This window comes from Sapajus apella, unplaced genomic scaffold, assembly GCF_009761245.1.
Source record: "Sapajus apella isolate SASKATOON/1434 unplaced genomic scaffold, GSC_monkey_1.0 scaffold4, whole genome shotgun sequence".
NCBI classification, from domain to species: Eukaryota; Metazoa; Chordata; class Mammalia; order Primates; family Cebidae; genus Sapajus; species Sapajus apella.
Genome location: NW_022436944.1, coordinates 33,938,103 through 33,958,868, shown reverse-complemented (window position 1 = coordinate 33,958,868; position 20,766 = coordinate 33,938,103). Strand labels below are relative to the sequence as shown.

Below are 20,766 nucleotides of genomic sequence, written 5' to 3'. Positions count from 1 at the left end.
CTATATGCCAAATCCAGCTGACTACCTGGTTTTGTAAATAAAGTTTTATTGAAATACAGCCACACTCATTCATTTATGTACTGTCTATTGCGGCTTTCATGCTATCACCGCAGAGTTGAGTAGCTGCAACAGATTTTATAACCCACAAAGCCTAAGACATTTACTGTCTGGTCTTTTACAGAAAAAGTTTGCCAACCTCTGCTGTAGACTAGAAGTGAAGGAAGCAAAGTTTATATCTTCAGATAAATGATATGTCGTCTAGTTTATGAAGATTTAATAAAGGATACAACACATAACTTCAAAGCTAGCTTTCCACTATAGTGTGGTCTAATGATCACAAATAAGGGTTTTGAAGCAGGACATGCTAGATTTAAAGCCCTCCTTATCTGCTTACAAGTTGTATAATCTGATTAAGTTGCTGAGCCACTCCGAGCCTCAGTTTCCCCACTTATATAACAGAATATTGGTATGCCAGAGCCTGAGGAGAGTCATGATAGTCACCCCTAATCAATCCTGCGATAAGGGGGTAATCATCCCAGAACCAAGAATTGATATATTCATTACCAGAACTGCAGCCTGAACAAAAGGCACTTGTTGACAAAGGGCAAGTTGCTGATTGTAGGTATCTGTCATGGCTCCCAAGAGCTTGGCCACAGAGTTTAGCACCAACATGGCATGCTAATCAAGCTAAGGTCCCTAATGCATTCCACAGGGCAACCCTCTCTGAGATGAAGGGATTTAGGCCTGTTAGACATGTACTTCGGATTTTCCTGTTCATCCTCAAGGAAATTCCAGCATCTACAGAAAGAGCAGATCACCTACCTCCTTAATTAACCCTTTTTTATACTTACTTGTGTACAGACCTGTCTCTTCTTACTATGTTATGAGTTTTTAGAGGACAGGGACCAGGTCTGATTCTCCTGGCATAGTATCTGGCCCATCATAGCTGCTCAGTATGTGTTTGCTGAGTGGGCTACAGAACGTGAGATTATAGTCCATCTGTTAATATCAGTGGCCTGCTCATTATAAAACACACACACACACACTCTCTCTCTCTCTTTTTCTTTCTCTCTCTCTCTCTCCCCACCCCCGCCCCCACCCCGCACTGGTCATTCTCAACCCAGGAGAGCACATGCAGGGTAAAGAGACCAACAGACACACCAGATGGTTATAGACATCTCTGAAGCAACGTGTCCTTAAAACAGGATCTGTTTTGGCACCACAAGGTACCTCACTGCCTTCAGTGCCTACAAATAGGATAAAGTCTGCTCTGCATCTGCCTTTCATCACCTCAGAAGCAATAGCAGTTAGGTGTTCAGATGTGAAGTGTGAAGAGCAAAACATTTCCTCTACTGAAGACAGACAGAACCTCAAATGAAAGCTAAAGATGCTGGCTGTCCCCCCAGCAGTGACATCTAGGGTAACTTGGAGAAATGGTCCACAGAGAATAGTCCATGACCTGTACAAACATCCAGAGAGCTGCTTTCTCCCATGGCCTCCCTCAGGTCTGACTGCCAGAGAGTAGAAGCAAGAGGGGTGAAAACAGAGGTGTACCTGCCGTGCTGTCATTTCAGGTCTGCTCTGGAGAAGAACATGGGCTAAAAATTCTCTTTTATGATCTGAAAAAGCCGTCTGAAGTTCCATCCAAGCTTATCAGCCTCCTAACCACAGACCTTTAACAAAACCTGATTTGGTAGAGCCAAGCCACCTTTCCTTACCTGGCTATGTGAGTCACTTAATATCTCTAAACTTAAGATTCCTTACCTATAAATGAGGGTTGAAATGTAGGATTCAGTTAAAGAAAAAAGTATGTAAATCACACTATCTAACACAGAGCATTTGCTCAACAAAATTAGATCTTTGCCCCTCTTCTTAAGTCATGGTGGGGAGAGTCCCCAACTATGAATTGACAAAAAGCTAATGAACCAAAATAGAAGCTTATGTTTGCTTCAGCTTAGTTACTGATTTATCTCCTTTAAGGTGTCCTGGTCAATGAAATCCTCAATCACATGAAGAGAGCAACTGAGATGCCAAACTACAAAAAACTTATCATGTATTCTGCAGTAAGTATTTTTGTCTTCATTTAACATCTATTTGTTCAAGTGTGTGATCTCTTGGTGCATGGGACCTCATCTTCTTTATCTTCATTTTCCCATCTCCTTGTATGTGGTAGGCACTTACACAAAGCTTTCAGGATTAAATGCATCATTCCGGCCTTTAAGGGATTTATAATCTAATGCTAACAAGAAGACAAATATAAACACCATACAAAACAGTATGGAAATGCCATTCAGCCAAGTGCTTTGGCACCTCAGACAAGCTAGCCATCCCTTGTGTTCCAAGCGGGTGGAGAAGAGAAACAGAAAAGCTTCTGGGACAAGGTAGCACATCCAACACATCAAGATGAAAGGTGTTAGTAGGACAAAGCAAGTGAATTATTAGGACAGAGGTGGAAAGCCAGTAATGTTGCGTGGAAAAGGTGGTACCAAATTAGTGGATGCTGACTGTGCTGCTCAATATGGAACCCAGTAACCACAAGTAGCTATTTACATTTAAATTAATCATGATTAAGTAGAATGAAAAATTAAGTCCCTCAGTTATGTTAGCCACATTTCAGGTGTTCAATGGCCACACATAGTCAGTGGCTACTGAATTAGACAGCACAGATATACAACATTCCATCATTACAGAAAGTTTTTAGACAGTCCCTATATAGAGTGTCAGAAGTTTATGTTGGATGGCAGCTGTAGGGCCATCTTGTCCTGTCGCTTCTTTGTTTAGTTGTAGAAAGAAGCAAGGAAGCTAGGGAGAACCCCCTGTCAGTGTTTGCTCAGGGAAGGCAGGGCAGGGTGACAGGATAGGAGCAGCATTTTGGAAATTAATTATTTTGTAACATGACTGGATGTTAGGAACAGGATATGGTGTCGAAAGCTTTTGTGATTGTCTAGAAAAATGGGGGTGTGGCCTAAAAATTTCCCTAAAATTAGGGAAGCAACAGGAGAGGAAAAGAGGTAAGTCAGGTTACAAGAAAAACTGAGTGTGCATTCTCAGTGATGAATTGGAAGTGGGTGAAGGTCAATGATGGGGAAGGTGAAGCCCCAGATGAAGGCAGGCTTTCAGTTCTCAATGACAGGAAGGAGGTGGTCTTGGACCAGGTAAATGTACTGATTTGACAATGGGTTTGAAATACCATGGGGCATCCAAGCAGAAAACTCCAGATGGCAAAGGGAATAGAAGGAGGAAAGGGAAGAAGGACTGCAACTCAAAGTTAGAGCCACATTTTGGAGTAGAAATAAAAGAGAGCACGAGATCTTAGAACGGGCTTTCATATTGGAGAAGCCAGGGAGAGACACAGTGTTGGGGGCAAATTCTACAATTGTATTATACATTCAAATAGCTGCCCATGGAGTCTGGGATGAGCAGGCAAACAGGACATAGCATGATGACTCCTCTCACTCCTGTCTCCATGAAGAAATGTTTCTCAGCTGTGGCTGGAGAAAGAAAGCCATGTTTTCATTTATGCAAGAAGGTAAAAGGGGTGACTGAAGATACAGGGAAGTTTGTCTATTATCAGGAGCCCTAAATGGTATGGACTAGGGAAATAGCCTCAGGTAGGCCTGGAATTAGTCAATTCTGCCAGTTCTTCTAGTGGTTAATCTGATTTCTAGTTTTAACTTGTGGTGTGACTTCCAGCATGTCATATCCATAGCTCCTCTTTTTTTTTCTCTATTAGTTTACTTCTAGGCCCTTTTGAATATGTGCACACACAGTTTAGGCAGCCAAATGTTATCCCAATTTTGTAGATATGGAAATTGAGGACTGCCTAAGATTAGATCACTAATCAGTGGCAGAAAGGAGACTGAAAACCACTCCCCTGTACCTTCCAGCCATTCTGGGGTAAACATTTAGCTTTACAATTATTTTTAAATTGCACCCTATACTTCCTTGTATTTGATCTTCCCTAAACATTTAAACCTCATATATTCTTCCACAACCTTAAATCACAGATGATGCTAATCTATAGAAAAAGACAATCTAGCATTAACGTATTTCAAAATATTTCAAAAAGGCACAGCACTTAAGGAAAGTTGATTCAAATTTACTTTCTTCCATTTTGGGGTTATATGACATTAAGCGAGTTGCTTGATTTCCTGGGTCTCAACTTCTTCATCTTTTATTATTTTTTAATTTTTTTTTTTATTTTATTGAGATGGAATCTTGCTCTGTTGCCCTCTGACTGCAGTAGTGCCATCTTGGCTCACTGCAACCTCTGCCTCCTGGGATTCTCCTGCCTCAGCCTCCGGAGTAGCTGGGATTACAGGTCCGCACCACCATGCCCACCTTTTTTTTTTTTTTTTTTTTTTTTTTTTAAGTAGAGATTCACCATGTTGGTCATGCTGGTCTCAAACTCCTGACCTCAAGTGATCCGCCCACCTCAGGCTCCCAAAGTGCTGAGATTACAGTCATGAGCCACTACACCTGACCAATTTCTTCATTTTTAAATGGAAATAATGATAGATAAATCATACTGCCTTGCACACAGCTGATGCTCAACCAAAATTAGTTATTTCTTTCTCTATTTATTAAGCCATGGTGGGGCACATGGGAAATGTAATTGAATTAGAAGCCATCATGGTACTCTACAAGTGCTTCATACCTATTGAATGTGAATCTGAACAGATGATAAAATGATTTGTTTCAAATCTCTATAGCATGACACTACTGTGAGTGGCCTACAGATGGCACTGGATATTTACAATGGACTCCTTCCTCCCTATGCTTCTTGCCACTTGATGGAATTGTACTTTGAGAAGGGGTAAGTGACGAAGTGCCTTTCAAAACCAGTATCACTGGACCTTACGTTTCATTATTATTATTTTGGGTTAAGGGTTGCATGCCTGTTTGTCTTTGGTTTTATATTCAAAGGGAAGAATGATAGTAATAGGATGCTAGTCATGTCTCTTTTTTCTTTTCCATGAAGACTTTTACTGGAAAATAACATATACAGTAGATGAAAAATTTGAGAAATAGCCTATGCAACAGAAATTACATTTTTTAAAAGGTTAAGGTATTCTAAGAAGTATGCATGTATTGCATATATATTTGGCAAGAGAAATATGTATTGATGGTTATATAATTTTTTCAATTAAATAATTCAAGCATATTCATTCACCTTCTGATGATTCATATACACAGTCAAGATTATTAAAGTACAACTTCTAACTGGTGTTTACCTTTTTGTAACCCGGTGTGGCCCTCCCCAGATGACCACAGCTTAGCTTGAACCCATAAAAGGGTCAAAGTGAGAGTGGCCAAATTCCCAGTCCACCCAGAACTGACCCATGAAATCTGGTGTTCTCAGAACATGTGAATTTCATTGTTAAAACCACGAATGTCCTGGAAAAACTGGAAAGAATTAATTATCACAGCCAAGGTCATACCAAAAATGTTTATCTGCAGTGACAATGGCATTCTCATTGGGAGGAGGAGAAGGAGGTGTTTGGGACAAGTCGCCAGACTTCATGGGATATTCTTAGTGGAATAAGAGCAAGGAAAGGGCTGAGTTAAGGCAATGACCCCAGAGTTTGTTTCAGGGTTGATCAGGGAGATCTGTCTTGCCCTTCCCTCAAGGCATTCAGAATAGCTGCACACCAACCTGACTGTGCAGTTACATGGGGATCTGTGCTCAAAAGAGCCCATGCTGGTTTTAATGATCTGCTGTTGCCATCTTTAAATTGTAATAGTTTTAAACAATGGGCCCTGTATTTCATTTTGCAAATTGTGTAGTCTGGGATGTAGCTTTCTGGCCCCTGAATTTGTAGAGTAAAAAAGTAACAGCACAGAGACCTCATTCTCAACCAATATCTTCACTGCTTACAAAGAAAGTGAGTTCTGCACAGCTAGGCAAGGGTAGATACATCCTTTACTGAGCCTCTAACTGGGTGCCAGGCACAGTGAACTAGAACTAAAATATGGTCTTAGTTAACCTTGCTCTCAAATATCTAGAGTCAGAGTGGAGAGGTGAGACCCGCAAAATGGAGATTGACCAAATAGAGCAGAAAATGGAAATAAAAGGACTAGAGACATAAAACCCTCTCTTAATAACAAGCCCAGCACAAGTCTGCCCTTCAGAAGGCCAGCTCTGGGCACAGAGTTAATAAGTCAACCAAATTCCAGGATCAGCTCCAGTCAGTGGCAGGCACTATCTCCTTTGGGATAAGACAAGAGAAGCTACTGACTCTACTTGTACCTCCCTGTTCTCTGGTTTCTGGACCCCAGGGGTCTGGAGCTTGCTTTCTTAGTGCACAGAAGTATTTTCTCCCACTGAATTCATTCTCTTAACACCCTGAATTAAATCTATATTACAAATCAACTATGGAGTATTTCTTCAAATGAAAGGCAGTGACATACAGAAAAAATTAACCAAGGGCCACGTAAAGGTCAATTCCAATTTGTTATATTAGGATTTCTTTTATTGGCACTCCAGGGAAATATCAAAGGTTAAACTTGATTGCTTTTAAATTAGAAACAAGGAGGCTTCAAGTTAACAAATTCTGCCTAAGCCTGCTTATGCGGTGATCCTGACTGTGAGGTGGTCTCACATTTTCTTATGAGAAGATATGGAGAGAGACAGAAAGGAAGAATATTTTAGACTTCCAACCATCTTAAATATGTAAACTGTTCAGGTTGTAGAAAACGTAGCCATAAATATTCTTTAAAGATTTAATTTTAAGTTAGATACAAAGATTTAAAATTGTAGACTATATAAAATAATTCATTAAGTTAATATTGCTTTGTTTCACTTTTACATTTTATAAAACATTTTTATCTAAACTCTTTGTATGCATCTTTAGCTTGTGTCTTCAACACTAAAGCCAATGTTGAGTATTTTAAAAATTGTTTCCCAGATATATTCACTAATAAGGGTAATTTTGTCTTCTATACAGATGAACCTCAGATTCTTGAAGGCTTAACTCAGTAAAAATTAATTTCACACTTATCTAACAGTACAGTGCAGGTGTCCTTGGTCAACAGATGTGATTCACACGTGGTCATTCCCTACAGTTTCAATAGTGCTGTGCTCACTTGCAGGCAGCTTGTAGAAAGGAATGAAAGGGTGGAGGCAGCAACCTGCTTATCAACTACTTCAGCCTAAAAGGGACACATCATTTCTGTTCACTTTCTGTGGGCTAAAATTAGTGACTTGGTCCAACCTAGGTACAAGGGAGTCTTGGAAATGTGGTCACTTCTGAGCCATAATTCAGTTCTATGGGAAGAGAATAATGGAGCTTGATGGAGTATTGGACATCTAGGCCTTATCATCTTAAGATAGAAGATGCTGTTACTGAAAAAGTTATTCTAAGATAGAAGTACCCATTCATATAATATTAGGGAAGTTTTTACAACTTTTATAGATATAAGTGAATATTTATAGTTACTATGTTTATATGGCTTTTTAAAGTGATGTTTTAAAAGGCTTGTTTATAATGACACCCAAACGTTGCCATTGTAAGGTTACCGCCAAAAGAAAGATCATTAAATTTTACTTGAGTTCCCCTCCTGCCTCCTTGATTAGCAAATGGATTCCATAAGCAACTCATGCTGGTTGAACTGAGGTTAGTTTATACCATTGGACCTTCTCAAATAATACATTGTTTTTTGAGATAAAGCATTGAGAGAGCCCTCCTTAACATGACACAATGTAAGGACTTGAACACGTACCCACAGCTTTTTTCTGACGGATAATTTTCTGATAAGGTCTTGCTGTATATTCAAGCATATATGTTTTATGTTATTCAGTTCCATATTTACGGCCTAGTTAAAGAGAGGGGAGATACATTCAGAAGAAAGACTGAAAGAACTATTCAGGTAGGAAAAAAGAAAAGAAAAAAAAGGAACAAATGAGAAGACTAAAAAGAAGGGAGGAGGAGAAGGAAAACCCAACACCCTCACCTGCTTCTCACTTATCCAAAGGCTCAAAGTCACACTCAGCTCCCTGCAACCATCACTTCTCATGACCTCCTCTGATTTATCACCCTGGTGCCTACCACCTATGTCCCTATCCCTAACAAACCAGCCCTCCTGTTCCCCCCTGCAAATCTGTCCTGCCTGCCCCAGTCTCCCCATTTACACACGTAAATTGACTAAAATCTCCTAGTTCCCATAAGTTTTTCCATTAGTCCCTCAACCAGCACGTAATAGTCCAGGTGGAAAGAAATTCAGTGGCAGTTCAACACAGAACTAACAGAGCTTTCTCCTCTACCTTTCTCTGCCAGGGAGTACTTTGTGGAGATGTACTATCGGAATGAGACGCAGCACGAGCCATATCCCCTAATCCTACCTGGTTGCAGCCCCAGCTGTCCTCTGGAGAGGTTTGCTGAGCTGGTTGCCCCTGTGATCCCTCAAGACTGGTCCACAGAGTGTATGATCACAAGCAGCCATCAAGGTACTGAGGACAGTACAGATTAGTGTGCACAGAGATCTCTGCAGAAAGAGTAGCTGCCCTTTCTCAGGGCAGATCATGCTTTGAGAATGTACTTTGGCCATTACCCCCAGCTTTGGGGAAAATGGGCTTTGGGTGATAATTGTATGTTTTACGGACCCCCAACTTCAGGCAATTCCTACCTCTTCACCTGGCCCTGCCCCCACTTGCCATAATACTTAGCTCAGTATTTGTTGTTGTTGTTGTTCAGTGTTAATGTAAAGGGGTATCAGTGCCAAAATATAATGAGAGATAAAACTTAGGTCAAAGTTCATGGAGTGGTCATGAACTATATGACTGGCCACACAGGACCACTTTTATTTAAGGACTCTTGAGATTTTGCTTGAGCAGGATTAGGTGAGGCTGTTCTTTAAATGTCTGAAGTGGAACAGATTTTTAAAAAACCCACAATCTAGGGTGGGAGCAAGGAAGGAAAGATGTGAATAGGCTAATGAGCAAATTTACCCATCAGTTCCAGCCTTCTCTCAAGGAGAGGCAAAGAAAGGAGATACAGTGGAGATATCTGGAAAGTTTTCTTCACTGGAAAACTGCTACTATCTGTTTTTATAGTTCTGTTAAAATATACAAGGCTACAGAACTAAAAATGAAAAACCCTTTTGTGTCCCTTGGTCCTGGAACATTTATGTTCCTTTTAAAGAAACAAAAATCAAACTTCACAGAAAGATTTGATGCATGTAATACATATAGTAGCTCTTGAAGTATATACATCATAGCAAATATGTCATCTGATGAGAACAAGATATTTGGTCACAACACATCAGGGAAGAGAGCACCACATGATGGAGTTTTCTAGAAGCTCCAGTGATAAGAGATGTAGACTTTAAAGTTGACTTAAGGACAGGCACAGTGGCTCACGCCTATAATCCCAGCATTTCGGGAGACCAAGGCAGGCAGATGACTCAAGCTCAGGAGGTCAAGATCGGCCCGGGCAACATGGTGAAATCTTGTATCTACATAAAATATAAAAAATTAGATGGACATGGTGTGTGCCTGTAGTCCCACTGTTTGGTGGGCAGGAAGATCACTTGAGCCCCAGAGGTGGAGGCTACAGTGAACCAAGAGTGTACCACTGCACTCCAGCCTGGGCAATAGAGTGAGACCCTGTCTCAAAAAAATAATAAATAAACAAATAAAAATAAAGTTGATGTAAGAAAGGAAGTATAGGCCAGGCACAGTGGCTCACACCTGTAATCCCTGCACTTTGGAAGGCTCAGGCAGCATGATCACTTTAGGCCTAGTGTGTTGAAGACCAGCCTGGTCAACATAGTGAGACCCTGTCTCTACCAAAAAGGAAGGAAGCAAGTGTTACATATCAGACTGAAACAAAATTAAAAATGTAATTATGTGCTAAGTGCCTCCAAGTTCAAAACTTATTGGAATGTTGAGAGTGTGGTTATGAAATCTGTTAGGAGGACAAAAGGAATGTGTAAGTCTTTAATGCTGGTATCTTCAGAAAACTGAAGCAAACTTACAGGTCCTGCTGAAACTGCTCACTTTGCAAGAAAAAAATCATGTTCAAATGGCATTCTTAAGAGTCTTATAGCTTTGCCATGTGGCAGATCTACACGTCTAGAGAACACCGTGCTCTATTACCATTATGGATAAAGGTGAGATGGTTTCTAGAGACGGTTTTTACTGGATGCCAGAATCTAGAGCAAAGCTGTCCCTGCTCCTGATTGGTCACAGAATGACTGACAAAGACATCAATTGATATACTTCTTTGTGTTATTTCCCTCCCAAGTAAATGCTTGTCCTTGGATCCATTGTCTATCCTTGTAACTGTCTTCTAGCAGTGAGCCAAATGTAAAACAGGGAATAAAGTCATTATTAGGAAGTTCAAAAGCATTGCCTTTATAATGAACTTTGAAAAACATATGTGTGTGTGTTTAATTAGAATAAAATTCCTCTAGGCAGATTTCAGGAGCTCCCTTTGTGTTGGGGTTTTTGTTTTAATATAAAGTAAAATAATTTGACTGGCTTAAATGAACATTTTACATTGAAAATATAGTTTGGACTTTTCCACTTCAGGTAAAGGAAAAGCTGTGGATGGCTCTGCCTCATCTATTTAAGATGGAATTTGCTGAGGAAACACCCTCAGGAAGTACACAATATGCTAGGAAAGTAAAGAGATACATACTGTATAACACGGAAAAACCAGGGCTATGTCTTATGACTACACAGGTTGCTGTGGGAACAAGAGTTACCCAGATTTGAAGTGGGGAAGTAAGGTAGGTTCAGGGAAGGCTTTCTGCAGAAGGTAGAAACTGCACCATGTAAAATCAGTTTGAGGCCAGGCACGGTGGTCAAGAGCCCTTGACCTCTGTTTTCAGCACAGCTGCTTTGGCATTCTCATGTTCTGCCATTGCTATTAAGAGCCCTTGTTCAGTGATGTCCCATCCAGCACCGCTCCTCCCTCAAAGATGAGGCCATCTGATTATGACACCTGTAATCTTAACACTTTGGGAGACTGAAACAGGAAGATCACCTGAGATCAGGGGTTCAAGGCCAGCCTGGTCATCATGTCAAAACCCCATCTATACTAAAAATACAAAAATTAGCTGGGTGTGGTGGTGCATGCTTGTAATCCCAGATACTTGGGAGGCTGAAGCAGGAGAATTGCTTGAACTCAGGAGGCGTAGGTTGCAGTGAGCTGAGATAGCACCACCGCATTCCACCCTGGGCAACAGAGTGAGACTTTGTCTCAAGAAAAAAAAATCAGTTTGGATGGAGGGCTTTAATGGTGTGGTCCAAGGTACTAGAAAGGCATTTATCAAATGTCCTATGGCTTGAAGCTGGAAAGAAGAAGAGATTACTCATCAGGAAGTTCAGACTCCAAAGAGAGTCCCACAGAGAGTTATTCAAGGGGCCATTTCTAAAAAGAGAAAATATCAGCTCCGCAAGGATTTTATCTGATGTGTTCCCTGCTCTATCTGTCCTCAATACCTAGAAGTGTCTGTGCCAGGGATGGACTGGCACTCAATAAATATTTGCCCAATTAATATATAAATTTGCTACCTTTTCTCCCTTAAGCTATTCTTGCTTAGCCTGTTGAACAGCAATACCTGGTAAGTTAGGAGTTATTTTTTACCCTACTTTCTCCTTCATTCTCCATAGTCTCTTACCTCCTCTTGTCAAATCTACCTTTGGTATATATGTAGAATTCTTTCCCTCAAAACGCAAGTAACAACTTAATATTCAGGTAGAGTGAAACACGATTAAGCAGCAAAAATTTTAATAAAAAGAAACACGAAAGGGTTGATAAGCTGCAGTCCACTCATCCAGATCTCAAGAGTGCAATGTGCATATCAGTTCCCAGCTCTCAGTTCAGCAACTTCACTTGGGCATCTCCAATGCGGCAGAAGTATTTTCACCAAAGAAATTAAATGGTACAAATCTTACCAGCACATGACTGGTTTGGCTCATTGAAAGCTTATTAAAAATCTATGACATGAGGTGGCCTCTAATGCAGTAAGTTCAATATCTGAACTTCTGTAAAATAAAGGATTACATTTATTCAGTATGATCTTAAAGAGGGATGTCAGGAGCCACAGGTAAAAATTTCAGGGAAACAGATTGTCACTCAGTGTTGGGAAATTCCTGAGGTAAGAGTGCCTGTTAGGCTGGATAGCCACTCACCTTATAAGAGAGATACTACAGAGAAGGCTGAAACATGGAAGATTGTAGGGTTTGGGTGGCTCATTAGTTGGGCCACCAAATCTAGCAAATAAAAGTACAGGATGCCTAGATAAATTTGACAAATGGCTCTAACTGCCGAATTTCTGTAATTCATTGAAAAAACAAAAAACAGAATACAGGACACTTAGGATATTCTGAAAAAGGCAATACAGGAAGCAGGACAAAATCATTAAATATAGGATATGTCCTGTATATACAAGATACTTCACAACCCTACTCCTTAGAGTAGGGAGTTCCACATGAAATTCTACCCATAACTGTAAGGAGTGTTTTTAGCTAGTGCTAATAGGCTCACTTAGCCAGATTCCACATCACATCAATTAAATTCACCAGAATCTTTGCTGGAAAATGTATAAGTCTAAGGCCATAGCATGTTATTTGAAAATAACAAAATTTGTCAAACTGCTTCTTTAATTCCAAAATTTTACTAACACATTCAGACTTTCTTCACTAGTGCTCTCCCACTCCCTATCTCCATGGCCAACTCTTAATTGTTTCACAAGAAGGAGACTTAACAGTGGGAAGTTCCAGTTTTCTCTCATTATCCTTGTAAAGCTGAGAATCTACAGTACAAATACGTATCCCCAAGATTCAACCTTGAGTTTCTTAAAGGCAGGATCCATACATTTTTCTTCTTTAAGTCTTCAGCCAGTAGACAATGCCTAAAACCTTGTGCCTTCAATCAATATTTGCTAACTGAATACATGTTCAGCCCTGGATACTTAGCCTGACTTCCCTGTGGCTGGGCTCAGATGTCAGAAGCCTGAAATTCCACTGACTTATAACTAAGAGAGAGAAGCTATGAATGAGCCTCAAAAGTATACAGAGACCCAATCACTGGCCATATACACATACAAATGTGCCAACATGTCTGTATTACTTGACCTCTGTTTTCAGCATAGTTGCTTTGGCATTCTCATGTTCCTCCATTGCTATTAAAAGCCCTTGTTCAATGATGTCCCATCCAGCACCACTCCTCTCTCAGAGATGAGGCCATCTGATTATAACACCTGTTTCCTCAGTCTTATTGCCATTATCTTCAGTTTCTCAGGATATATCTCATCATTTGCTAAAGACATTGGCAGCTTGCTCTGGTATGTTCCGATTTGCTCCTCACTCCACTCCTGCCCTAAATCTAGGCAATTCTGACAGCCATAATGCTGACCTATCCCATACACTGACCACCACACCCATATCTAAGCCTCTATCAAGTCAGTCACATGGTTTTTCAATTCTGATCTGTGAGTAAAGCTGAAGCAAACAAAAATCCAAGCCTATTGTCACCATTTCAAATGATGAATGTTGACATTTCATTCCACCCTCACTGGGTCTCTCAACGTTTCGTGGTAAATATATTCACCCCTACTTTTCCTACTGTCTGCAGGAAGGCCTGTTTTCCCCAAATGTCTTATTCCATTTTGTTTTTTTATTCTTATAAGCAAGATAATCCATTGATAACTCCTTTAAGTTCTACTCTCACAATCTCAAAAAGATCTCAGTAGCTCAAACCTTCCTTTGCTGCTGTCCCTCAGGAAACCACATTCCCCCAACGTGGGCTGACCTCACTGTGTGTGTGAGCCCATCTCCACAGTCTCCTCAGGAGCTCGGTGAATCTCTTGGCTAACTTCACTCTCTTCCTCTGCACTGGCTCCTTCCCTTCTGCTATGAAAATGCCCAAATATCCTCTCATCAAAACACCCTCAAGGGCTTATTTCACCTCACTCTCCTCAATCTCAATTTTCTTGAACTAATGATTTATATGTTCTTGTACTATTTTCTCACATCCTTCTTATGCCTTAATTATTCTGTAAAATATGTCTACCCTTCTGTCATCTGTTTTGTTTTTTTTTTTTTTTTTGGAAACTTCTCTTTCAAAACCCATCAGTATCTAATTCAGTGGCCTTTCTTTCCTTGTGAAGCAGCTATTAACACCCCCAATTTACAGAGAAGAAAACTGAACCTCAGACTAATAGGGTCAGGATTCAAGCCACAAATAATAGGGTCAGGATTCAAGCCTAACACTGTCCAGCACCCTGTTTCTACCATCATACGCACTTTCATTCCACAGTGTCTTACATAGTATTTTCTTAGACCAATTTCCAAAAATAGGGTTGGTGGGTCAAGATATCTGAATATTTAATAAGCAATAGATTTACTGAGGACCTATTATGTACTCAATATTTCCTAAGTATCAAGCATTAAGCTTGCCGAGTAAATAGCAGCAGATGAGAAGACTGTCCCCATGTGGCTTGCGGACCTTGTCGGGGAAGGAGGGGTGGACAAGGAGATAAATAATTAAATCAGCCTTAAGAGCAAAGTACAGCAAATTCTACGATGAAGGGCATACAGGAGAAAACACAGCAGAGGTAATTAGCCTAATGGGTCAGAGAAGGCTTCTTGGAAGAGTGATGTTCAAACTGGAACTTGAAGGAGAAAAGGTACTAAGCAGGTGAATGAAGGTGAGGAGAGAGGAGGATGTTACAGACAAAAGGGGAGAATGTATAAAGGCCAAGAGGCTAAAGGTAGCATAGAGCACTTTAGGAACTGGAAAAAGTTTAGTGAATGTGAGGAGAGCAGAGGCCACAGAGGCGAGCATTAAGTGCTCCATAGGTCAAGCTGAGCAGTTATGATCACGGAAAGGTTTTAGGCAGAGAACAGGTGCTGTAATTGGCTTTTTGTCTTAAGAAGATTCTTTTCAGTCATTACCTGTACTAGATCTCTTTGTGGTAAGATAAAATTGATCATGGTCTCTTTTCTCAGTGTTTAGGACACTGCTCTGCCAAACTCCTGAAATATTTCATAGTACAAAGGAGCATATCATTTAAAAATAAATAAATAAATAAGTATCACTGGGAGAGAAAGCACGTGCACTCTCCTGAGTCTCAAAAAGCCATGAGATTGCCTTCGCCACAGCTCCTCCCTCACCAGTATATGCAGTCTGTTACTAAAGCCTGTTAATTCCACTGCAGGAGCATCTCCTGAATTCCCTCCTCTGCATTTCCAGGGCCACAATTCCAGTTCTAAGTCCCTGATGTCTTATCAAAGGTATTTTCTTTTTTTTTTTTTTTTTTTGAGACGGAGTTTCACTCATGTTACCCAGGCTGGAGTGCAATGGCGCGATCTCGGCTCACCGCAACCTCCGCCTCCTGGGTTCAGGCAATTCTCCTGCCTCAGCCTCCTGAGTAGCTGGGATTACAGGCACACACCACCATGCCCAGCTAATTTTTTGTATTTTTAGTAGAGACAGGGTTTCACCATGTTGACCAGGATGGTCTCGATCTCTTGACCTCGTGATCCACCCGCCTCGGCCTCTCAAAGTGCTGGGATTACAGGCTTGAGCCACCGCGCCCGGCCCAAAGGTATTTTCAATAGCTCTCTATCAGGCCTAATGTATCTCCACTATCCTAACTTTTCCATAGTTTTTTGTTTTGTTTAAACAGAGTGGGCTGTATCACTTCCGTATGTAATAATTGCTGATGACTTCCATTTGCCCCATGTCAAACCAAGCACTCTAAAAACTGGACCCTGGCCAGGTACAGTGGCTCATGCCTATAATCCCGGCATCTTCAGAGGCCAAGATGGGAGGATCACTTGAGCCTAGAGTTCGGGACCAGCCTGGGTAACATAGTGAGGCTCCATGTCTACAAAAAATACAAACAAAATTAGCCAAGCATGGTGGCGCATTCCTGTGCTCCCAGCTACCCCTGGAAACTGAGGTGGGAGGATCACCTGGGCTCAGGAGGTCATGGCTGCAGTGGGCAGTGATTGCACCACTGCACTTCTAGCCTGAGCAACAGAGTGACACCCTATCTCAAAAAATAAAACAAAAAAAACTGGGCCCCCATTTACACATTCGATTTCACCTCCCTGAAGCCTGTGCTCTAGTCATGTGTAACTTCTCATTATGTCCCAAACATGCCCTTTAAAAACTCTTTCTGTCTCATGGCAAAGTCTTACTCACCTTGCAGGCCAGCTCAATTCTCAGAAGACTTTCCAAACTCTTTCTCTTTCAAATAAAATACACTCTCTTTGTTCCAATAGCATTTCTTTTGCACCTACATTTTAGTAGTTATCGAATTATCTTATAATTATCTATCTGGTTCTCCTGCTAGACGTTGGGCAGATATTATGAACCTCAGCACCCAGTACAGCTTACCTGGTACATGTGTGCTCACCACATGTCTTAGCTTTAATGACTTAGAGCTTATAGACTCACAACTCAGAGTCCAGCATTTTATCACCATACCAGGATGCTTCATAGCATCATGATAAGGTGATTTAAAGTTATGCCCTGAGACATATGTCATTAGAACTGCAGATGGGCCGGGCGCGGTGGCTCACGCCTATAATCCCAGCACTTTGGGAGGCCGAGGCGGGTGGATCACAAGGTCAAGAGATCGAGACCATCCTGGTCAATATGGTGAAACCCCGTCTCTACTAAAAATACAAAACATTAGCTGGGCATGGTGGCGCATGCCTGTAATCCCAGCTACTCAGGAGGCTGAGGCAGGAAAATTGCCTGAACCCAGGAGGCGGAGGTTGCGGTGAGCCGAGATCGTGCCATTGCACTCCAACCTGGGTAACAAGAGAGAAACTCCGTCTCAAAAAAAAAGAACTGCAGATGGATTTAATATAAGTTTAAGGAAACTAAATGAAATTGAAGAAATAAAGAAAGGACTCAATGGAAATGAGGAAGGCAGATACTAGTGATTCTTAAAAATCGATTTTCATGGCTGACTCTCTGTATTTAGAAATTTATTTTTAGTTATTTTTATGGGCTGTGTTGTCATAGCAGTCCTATGGAACATGCTTTTCTGCTTTTCACTTTGGCAGGTAGAGGTGGTGGTGGACAGATCACCTGAGGTCAGGAGTTCATGACCAGCCTGGCCAACATAATGAAACCCCATCTCTACTAAAAATACAAAAAACAATTAGCCAGACATTGTGGTGCAGCTACTTAGGAGGCTGAGGCAGGAGAATCCCTTGAACCTGGAAGGTAGAAAAAAAAGGATTGTAGCCAGGTGTGGTAGCTCACGCCTAAAATCCTAGCACTTTAGGAGGCCGAGGCAGACGGATGACTTGAACTCAGGAGTTCGAGACCAGCCTGGGCAACATGACAAAACCCCATCTCTACAAATAATACAGAAATTAGCCAGGCATGGTGGTGCATGCCTATAGTCGCAGTTACTTGGGAGGGTAAGGTGGGAGGATCACTTGAGCCTGGGTGATCAAGGCTGCATGAGCCATGATTGTGCCACTGCACTCCAGCCTGAGTGACAGAGTGAGACTTTGTCAAAAAAAAAAAGAGAAAGGTTAGAAAGAAGGGAACAAGTTAGGAGGCCAATGTAGTGATCCCAGCAAAAGATGATGATGGTTCAAAGCAGAGTGGTGACAGAGAAGAAAAAAAGTCAGTGTTGGGATGTATTTTTTGGTAGGACCAGTAGGATTCCCTGATAGTGTAAGGTGTGAGAAAAATAAACGACTTAAAGAAGACTCTAAGAGTTTTATCCTAAAGGGAGTTTCCATCAACTGAAATGAGGGAAGGCTCTGGGAAGAGCACATTTGGTGTGAGGGAGGAGGATGGGAAGATCAGGAGTTCAGTTTTGGACTTGAGATTGAAAAGCCTATTAGATATCTAAAGAAACATATCAAGCATAGAATTGGATATAAGAGTCTTGCACTTAAGATAGATGTCAGAGCTGGAGATCTATATTTGGAAGTAATCACTGAATAGATGGTTTTTAAAATCATGGGACTGATAAGATCCCAACCCCAATACAATTATCTGATTAACCTTAACCAGATTATCTAATTGCTCTGCTTATTTTCATTTCACAGCGATAATGTCAGGTGAAATCCATGATTTTCACCTGTGTTCTATGGTGCACTACGTTTCTATAGAAAGGGCTGATGGGATCAGAGAGATGTTTGCTCTCCCAATGCCTAAGCCAATAAGAAACCTTATATTTTTACATTGAAGAGATATACATTTAGAGATGGTATAAACTGGCATTTATGATGTGTATATTAGAGTGGACTAGGGTGCGTGTGTAGGCGAGTAACTTTCCAGTTGAAATAATGAATTAGCATCTTATTAAAAATTGGCCCCAAATATCTGCTTTTACTCATCAGCTATTAAAGGAATATGTGTAAATAAAGTTACATATTAGCAATAGCACACAGTTATGATAAAAATGTTTGTCATAGTCAAAATGTGCTCAAGATCTCCTCCTAACAAATATTTACCTAAAAATCAAATTTAAAAATCAGAAGATTTCATTTCTTTTAGATCCAACGGATTGCAGTTGAGCATTCAGAATTTCCTTTGACCCTGAGAACATGAGCAATTGGTAATTTAACTATAGAAAAATGCATAAAGTTAGTGCTATAAGAGGACTTAGAAATACTTCAGTCAATTACCCTTCCTTTTCAGTGGGGAGCTAAATCCCAGGGTCAAAAGTCATGCTGGAACTGGAACCTAGTTCATCTCCTGACTCCTAGTCCTGTGTTCTTTTTACCATACACACAATGCTGATTTCAAGGCCTTTTCAGAAATGCTTCTGAAATTTGCAATTAAGGTGGAAAGCAACACTCATGTGATCCTCATATTTAACTAATGCATTAACTTTACATTAATACTTTTCCTATTTTCCCACAGTTCTAAAGTTCATCTTTGCTGTTGCCTTTTGCCTGATATCTGCTGTCCTAATGGTACTGCTGGTTATCCACATTCGCCGTGGACTCTGCTGGCAGAGAGACTCCTATGGGAACATCTGAACAGACGGCTGGACAAGCCAGGCCAATCTCCTCTGACACAGCATCTCTTAGTGGTGCCACATCTAAAGGACAGGCTTTTGTCATGTGGGCATTGCCCTCCTGACATCCTGCCTCTTGAATCTGCCTAGAGCAGGGTCTGAGCTCACAGTGACCCACAGACAGCTGCTGCACTGACAGATGAACAACACTCAGGTTACCTAGGTCTTCTTATCATGGAGAGGTAGTGCAGGCTGCTCATTCAACTAGAAAGAGGCTTTTATGATAGGATGGTTGTATTCTCTGGCACAGTTGTCCAGAGAGAAATAAGAAGCCAAATTCCAATCAGCCTTTTACCTGCAAAGGGCAAAGGCTAAGAAGGTGGACAAAGACATACATTAGAATAACACTGGATATTGGGGGAAGTTAGACTAGAAGTAGTATTATACAGGGTGATTCTTGTGAAAGAAGACCCAATCATAAATTACAAATAAACTTTTGATTTGGCTATTAAGTTGGTTTAATACACACACACACACATGCATATACACACACATACAAACACACACACACATCCCTGAAAAGAAATTTCTACCCAGTGTTTGATAGCAGAAAGATTTCTGTATGTGTGTCTGTATATTAACACATATACATACACATATCCATATTTAAAATGCCTTCAGAAGAGGTATTTAATTCTCAGAAACTGTAATATCACCTACTTTATATATGACTTAGGTCATCTGCTCACAATTTCTATAGTGTGGAGTAACTGGAAAATCCACATAGTTATGGTTCTTTTTTTACCTCCACTATCAGATCTGGATATTTTCAAAGTTTCCATTACTTTGATAAGGGCTATTCAGAGCCCTAATGAAATGATAATGTATTCTAATTTCCAAAAATATGTCTCAATTTTACAGGTAGTGGAGTAGAAAAAAAGTAGACTGAAATTTACAAGTAGTGAGGTAGAAAGAAAAGTGGATGAAGGTTGACAACCCACTGTCTCAGCCCTGCACTGGATTTGGGCTCATGATTTAGAACAAGTTTTATTTTTTATATCTTTTTTTTTTTTTCCAGAGACACAGTCTTGAGTCACCCAAGCTTGAGTGTAGTGGCATGATCATAGCTCACTGCAACCTCTAACTCCTGGGCTCAAGCAATCCTCCCACCTTAGCCTCCCAAGTAGCTAGGACTACAGGTGCACACCACCCTATCCAGCTAATTTTAAAAAATTTTTTGTAGAGACAGGATCTCGCTATGTTGCCCAGGCTGGTCTTAAACTCCTAGCCTCAAGCAAACTTCCTACCTTGGTCTTCCAAAACACCAAGATTACAGGCATGAGCCATCACACCTGGCCTAGATTTTTTTTTATATCTTTTACCTTGGTCTCCTAACCTAAAAATGAAGAATCTGGATTAGATGAACATAGAAGTCACAGCTAGCTCTCACATACTGTGAATAATTTTTCATTGCATGCTCTAGATGAGTCATTGACCAAGCAAGCACTGTCAAGGACAGTACTATTGTAGCAAGTTAAAAATTTACACTAAACAATTTTAATCTGCCCTGAACCCCCAGCCATCCAGTTGGTGGGACATTCAATCTCACTCCTCAGTAGCATTCTCTACCTCCTCAGGTTCAACTAAAGGTCCCAGAGTGTAGCTGGTGGGAGGCGTCAAGAGTCACAAAAGGGTCCTCTAGACCTCTGTCCATGCTGGTCTCTGTTAAGTTCACCATCCCTGCCCACATGGTCTTTTGAAGGTAGGCAGGGGATATCTGTGCCACTGCTCCCAGGACGATATTCTTGCAGT

At 40.9% G+C, this 20,766-nt stretch overlaps 1 protein-coding gene across 3 annotated transcripts in view; it reads left to right on the top strand.

Annotated features, from left to right (window-relative positions):
- ACP3 (acid phosphatase 3) overlaps nucleotides 1-19,466 on the top strand; it is a 52,766-nt gene extending 33,300 nt beyond the window's left edge. For 2 of the 3 annotated variants that reach the window (XM_032266594.1, XM_032266581.1), the window contains 4 exons: nucleotides 1,981-2,063; nucleotides 4,713-4,816; nucleotides 8,277-8,446; nucleotides 18,858-19,466. In XM_032266594.1, coding sequence (XP_032122485.1) covers nucleotides 1,981-2,063; nucleotides 4,713-4,816; nucleotides 8,277-8,446; nucleotides 18,858-18,976 — 476 coding nt within the window. In that variant the 3' untranslated portion in view covers nucleotides 18,977-19,466. The remainder of the gene's footprint in view (nucleotides 1-1,980; nucleotides 2,064-4,712; nucleotides 4,817-8,276; nucleotides 8,447-18,857) is intronic. The other variant, XM_032266591.1, reaches the window with a different exon arrangement.
- Nucleotides 19,467-20,766: the final 1,300 nt, after the last annotated feature.